At 36.5% G+C, this 6,214-nt stretch overlaps 1 protein-coding gene across 1 annotated transcript; it reads left to right on the top strand.

Annotated features, from left to right (window-relative positions):
- Positions 1-1,359: 1,359 nt before the first annotated feature.
- pithd1 (PITH (C-terminal proteasome-interacting domain of thioredoxin-like) domain containing 1) lies at positions 1,360-5,296 on the top strand. The gene is made up of 6 exons (XM_028819518.2): positions 1,360-1,659; positions 2,021-2,064; positions 2,236-2,313; positions 4,220-4,324; positions 4,519-4,627; positions 5,095-5,296. The coding sequence occupies exons 1-6, from the start codon at positions 1,462-1,464 to the stop codon at positions 5,194-5,196; spliced, it is 636 nt and encodes a 211-aa protein (XP_028675351.1). The 5' UTR covers positions 1,360-1,461; the 3' UTR covers positions 5,197-5,296.
- The last annotated feature ends 918 nt before the right edge of the window (positions 5,297-6,214 follow it).

The following is a 6,214-nucleotide window of genomic DNA, read 5'->3' as shown; positions in this document are numbered from 1 at the left end:
ACTCAAGCTACACTTCAACATCTCACATTCACTTGTTTTCCCCATTGAAACTCATTGTGCAAAACTGAAGTGGAGTGTTACGCAAGGTTCCTTACCTTCTATGTGTTTAAACCACTTGTATCGCATGTAAAATGTAGGTTACTAACATACTTAATAAAATGTTCAAGAATAAAAGACAGAAAATGAGAGGATTCTTAGGTGCAAATCTGCTCTTCCTCTCAGAAAAGAAAACTGTACAATGTTATTACAAGTTACCTTGGATGAATGAAAGCATTAACCAGCCATATAGTTAAATAGCAAGTTTCATTATCTGCTAGGCCTGACACGGAGCTGGAAGGATAACCTTCAGCCACCAAGGGCCTCCAGGACCATCCCATTTAGTGAAGATTCCTGATGTAGAGCAGACACTATGGGCCTACGCCTAGCATGACAGCATTTGACACAATTCGGATATTCACACTTGCTGGAAAAGCTGGAATTGTATTTTTAGTTTACCATTAAACGCGTCATTGGGAAGGAAAAATTGTATTTAGTTTCTCTCCAAATATCAGCTTTATGGACGGAATCTTTTGCATAAACATCTGTAAATAAATACACTTATTATAGACATGTGGAGCACATCTACAGAGACTGCTATCTGACACAATATTAGACTCCATCTCCAAAAACTACCAAAGAATTAGGAAATTTAGATAATAAATTAATGTCTCTCTGAACTTGCCAAATTGCCTTATTTCCTTAAAATGGAGTAAACCAGTGAAAATTAACCAGTATACAAGTTGTATCAGCAATTTCTGATACAACTGAAATATAATGGCCAACATCAGCCAGCGGAACCTTCCCTTTGAAGCGATTTTTCAAAATACAGACACAACACAATGTTGTCCCACACATCCAGACCTGACTATGATTCTCCAGAAATTAACATCCTGCATAACTGGGTAACACTGTTGTAAAAAAAAGACGAGAAAACCATGCTGTTCATTTTAAAATGGGTCGCCACTAGGCAATTCACCAGAAGTTTTCTCATCACGCGCCCCCTCGTTATTTTCTACCAACTTCACGGGCATAAATTTCCGAGTGTTTACGCTGTAACACCTATTGATAAGTCGCAATATATTACATTTCACTTTTCAAATTACGTTTTACGTGTTTATACAAATTGCAAAGTTAAGGTTGAAGCATGTACAATTGTCAATCATTTTCACAATAACCAATCATCAGCGAGAAGCCGCGAGAGGCGTAATAAGAACAGGACTACCCCATCAATCATTTTTCGTCAACTTCTATTGGTGTTGCATTATGACAGAAGGCGGGAATTCCTTTATAGAAAATAGAGAGGGCGGGGCTTCAAGCTACCCGATGTCACGTGCTGCGAGAGTTCCGATGCCTATTCCTGGATCACCTGCAAAGAGTCACAATTGTCAACACAGTAACGTAGTTTGAGAAGCGTGCTTAGGAATGGCGGGGCACGGCCACGGTCATGGCCATGGTCATGCTTGTGAGTGCAGAGGAGAGCATGAGCCGGCTGACAGAGGTGTTGAGTATGGACTGTACAGGAAAATAGATTTGGAAAAGCTGCAATGTTTGAACGAGAGTCGTGACGGGGACGGTAAACTCGTCTTCAAGCCTTGGGAGGAACGCACTAATCGGGAGAAGGTACGGCTTCAGTTTTTTGACTCGGACTCGATGTTGCTGCTATTGTTCATTTCTTGTAATGGGCGATTCTCGGCCCTATTGCTTTGATCTGTAATGACGTCGATTCTAGAGGTTCTCAAATTCAATTCAAATTGACACCGCTTGCCGCTGCTTTTCGGTGCACCTTTGCTCAACAGTTCTTATAAGCCATTTGAGGTTAGAGGGATTCAGTCCATACCACTGATGGCCCGATTGATTTGCTAATGCAAACAGCGTAACTTTTCAGTTTTGATTCCGGTTTCACCAAAGAGCTCAGATTGACCATAATTATTTTATTCTGGTAAATGAAACAATGTTAACTTTCCTCTCTGTTTTTTTCCAGTTTGTGGAAAGTGATGCTGATGAAGAACTTCTGTTCAACATTCCGTAAGACAGCCAGTTATTAAAGTACAGTATATGATTATCAGTCTTTGTCTTAAACATGAATTGTTAGCGTAGCAGGTTTGAGTGAAATTGTCAGACATCTTTTCACTGAACCTAAGCAACTAATATCACTCGGCTTAGTCCTTATGCACATTCATATTGGTTTGGTTACAGGTTTATCGGCAGTGTGAAGCTAAAGGGAATTATTGTGATTGGGGATGATGATGACAGCCATCCATCTGAATTACGACTGTGAGTCCTTTTGCTATTACTGATATTGTGAAACTTATAATGTTAAAAACTACATAATGTGCATCTTTTTAATGACTTGTGCATTACCATAATTTCTCGCTTGAATTGTTAAGTAGAGCTGGTTTGAATGTCATTAAATAAATCAAATAATCTGTAATTTTCTAGTGATTATGCAATAGCATTTCCTAATCCATGGGGTACACTGTACCCACTAATTTTCAGATCATTCAGTTTATTAGTCAGAGGCCATAACCTATTTTTCTTGCAACCTCTGTTAATTCATTAATTGATAAATAGCCAATTGTGTCTGATATTCTTTCAAGAGATTTATAAGAGTACGTATAACATCATTTAATATAAGTATATCTGTCTGCATTACATATCTGTTATTGGCCAATTTACTTGGCCAGCATTTAATAACCACAGCACAACATTTATTTCTAAAGAAGATATTAATAGAATGGTGTAGGTCAACATGCTTGTCAAGATGTCAAAGAAGTAGTTACATGCAAAAAAAAAAAAAGTTAAAATTAGACAATAATAATGCATGAATATTATTTAAAAATAAATCATTCACACTTGCATAAATAGATATGTAATTAAGAGAAAACAGAGTCCATAAATGTAGAGTTGTTTTTTAAATCTCAAAATGACAGTCTGATGATAAAGTCTGTTGGTCATGGTGGACAGAAAATTTTTTTAAAAATGTCTGCATTACATATATTTGTTATTGGCTTAAATGATCGTTATTGTGAGCTTCTGTAAAATTTATGTTTCATTTAATTAGTTATTTACACCATACCTATGAGGTTTTTATTTAGAAAACAAATTAACAAAGTTTACAGTAGACATGGTTGCAAGTGATTATTCATTCTGCAACATTTATCAATTTTGTAAACATTTTTTTTCTTTATGGTGGCATAGTAAGCCAGGACCATTTCTGACAGAATTAGCCATAATAATGAAACACATCCAATATTGGGAAACCATACTAGTCCGTCATGGGATAGGACCAGGTTAGATTTATTTGTTGGCTTAAAATGCGAACCTTCAAATGAGAGGAAAATCGGGGCCTAGAAAAACACAATTATAGATAGAATGTGCAGGCTCCACCTGAGCATGGATCATTCTATTGCAAAGAAACTCTTTTAGGTTAATTTTGTTCCTGTATGACTGTAGGTGTTTGCTGCTATTTTGCAAAATGCTTAGAACAGTGTAAAGTTAAAAAGCTGAAGTTAAAATCTTAGAACTGAGTAAAGATAACAAGTTAAAATTAAAATCAAGCTACTGGGCAATCCTGATTTTGAATACTAAAGGAAGAAAGTAGAAAGTAAGACAAGTAAGTGGCTACGGTTTTCACCAATGATGACACTGGGAAATAACTAGATAGAAGGGTGCAGTGCATGGCAGTCTCTCCGTTGTTGGTAACATATGGTGGACAGCATACAGTGGAGTCTTTCCATCTGTACAGTTTTATTTTAAGCTGTTTCCATATGTAAGCCACCTATGTCTTAGAGGGAGCATTCTGGTAATTATAATTTTTAATTAATTACTGTACCTGTTTATGCATTTTTTTGTATCTGCAATTCCCATTTTATAGAGATCTGAATTAACATTGCATTTTTGCGTGGATTTCTTTTGGAGAATATAGTGTACTTCCACAATCCTCCAGATTGCATGGTTGGCCACACTAGCTTGACCTGCTTATCTAGGTACCTTCCAGTTGAAAAGCGTCACTTCCGAGGCTGGTGGTTGGTTTAATTGTCTCTGTCTACTTTATGGTCATGTTTTGGACAAAACAGAAATCAGAAAAATTGACACATTTTAATGAATACTTTATGAAAGCCATAATGACTATATGAAAATGTGCTTAAGACATTGTGTTTCTCCTTTTCTCACTACACAGATTCAAAAATATCCCTTGCATGTCATTTGATGATGCAGTAAGAGAGCCAGATCAGGCATTTCGGTTGAACCATGATGTTTTGGGAGAGTTGGAGTATCCAGTAAAGTATGAGAGCTTCATAATTTGTGTTTTGTTTTAGTAATTTTGATGTCCCCCTTTGCTTTCTTCATATATATATATATATATATATATATATGTGTGTATATATATATATATATATATATATATATATATATATATATATATATATATATATATATATATATAATTATATTTTGTTTTTTTGTTTTTTTTTGTAGGATTGCTCGCTTCTCTAATGTCAATCATCTTTCTATTCATATCTCGAAGAACTTTGGAAGCAGTACTACACGGGTATACTACATTGGACTACGCGGAGAGTTCACAGAGGTAAGAATTATATTATTTTCCATGGCTGTAGATTGGTTAGTTCAAAGAATGTTATCAACCATGGGTGACACTGTGGCACAGTGGTATTGCTGTGGCCTTATAGTTAAGAGACTGGAGTTCATGTGCCACGTGCTCCTGGCATGTTCTCCTTGTGTCCTTGTGGGTTTCTTCCAGGTACTCTGGTTTCCACCCACAGTCCAAATATTTGCAGGTTAGGTGGATTGGCATTGCTAAATTGACCATTGTGTGTGTGTGTTAACTCTGTGATGGGCTGGTGCCCTGTCCAGGGATTGTTGTTGCCTGAGATATGCTCCAGCTTCCTGGTGACTATGCCCTGAATAAGCAGTTATGACGATGGATGGCACCACTCATTTTCCTCAAATGAGATAAACTGCCTTGCTATGCTGCTTAGAGTGTGAACCAAGAATTCCTATTCTGCTAACTTTGTAATGCTGTCCTTTCTACAGGCTCACAGACATGAGGTCACCATCTGTACTTATGAGGCTAATGCCAATCCTGCTGACCACAAAATAGATGTCTTCACTCCTCAAACTCAATTTATATCCTGATACAGGACAGTTAAGCATCCAAGAGCTTCTAATGGGATTTAGGCTGGTCATGGTGGGCTCATTATATGAATAATAAAAATATGTACAGTTTGATAAGTCAGTTCAGTGAGTTTTGTGTTTTTGCATTATTTGACTTTATTTCCCCTATATAAATGAAAACACCCTGTAGGTAAAACCTGACTGCTTCTCCACGCCTCTCAAAAGTCTAGTATTGAACTTCGCCCTCCTAGGGTTAAATCAAGATTAAAATTGAGACCAATAGAAAATAATCTTTCTTCATGCAAAAACATTTCCCAACAATGTGTGTTGCATATACAATGCTTTTCTGTGTTTACTCATCCAGGGCATTCCATAGGCAAACAGTCTTATGACCAGAAGGAAATTCACACATTTAATTGTATTTATATAAACAGAAAGACTTGTTACTGGTCATAAATTTTCAATTTGTATGTACCAAAACTGTGTACTTTTTAAAGAAATATGTACGTTCTTCACATTAGATTCTTTCCTTTTATTTTGGTTATCTATTTTGTTTGCTTATTTCTATCTGTTCATTATTATGAAAAATTATTTTTCCATTACAGGGTTGCAAAGATTTGGAGCATATCTCCGCTCCTTTCTGCATAAAGCAGAAACCAATCCTGGACCCCTAGGTCATTGCAGGGCTCAATTGTGCATTCAAATATATTGTGTCAGTAAATTCTTTGTGGAAATCCACACAGACACAGGGTTAACAAGCAGGCAACACACACATAAGTGAATTTAACACAGAAGCCTGTAACTGTCACACTGTATCACACCGTTTTTATTTATTTCAAATTATTATTTTTTTTAATTTGTATTTTTATGATGATCAAACAAGTACCAGTAATTCTGCATTCACATGCTATAGAACAAATTTCATATGACTGCTTTTCCAGGTGTTAGCTCCCAGTGGGACAGTGCTTTCCAAAGTACTCAAGTTGTGGAATAACCTTGATCTTGCTTCTCTCCTTCTTCTTTTGGCGGCTCCCATTAG

The sequence above is a fragment of the Erpetoichthys calabaricus genome, chromosome 14 (assembly GCF_900747795.2).
Source record: "Erpetoichthys calabaricus chromosome 14, fErpCal1.3, whole genome shotgun sequence".
Lineage (NCBI taxonomy): Eukaryota > Metazoa > Chordata > Cladistia > Polypteriformes > Polypteridae > Erpetoichthys > Erpetoichthys calabaricus.
The sequence above is the reverse complement of the archived record's forward strand: the minus strand, read 5'-3'. Positions and strand labels throughout refer to the sequence as shown.

Bases quoted from the DNA above. Each gene is read 5' to 3' on its own strand.
- pithd1 (XM_028819518.2), top strand. From the start codon at position 1,462: ATGGCGGGGCACGGCCACGGTCATGGCCATGGTCATGCTTGTGAGTGC. The intron at 2,065-2,235 runs GTAAGACAGCCA...GTTTGGTTACAG, and splicing joins GAACTTCTGTTCAACATTCC to GTTTATCGGCAGTGTGAAGC. The intron at 2,314-4,219 runs GTGAGTCCTTTT...CTCACTACACAG, and splicing joins CATCCATCTGAATTACGACT to ATTCAAAAATATCCCTTGCA.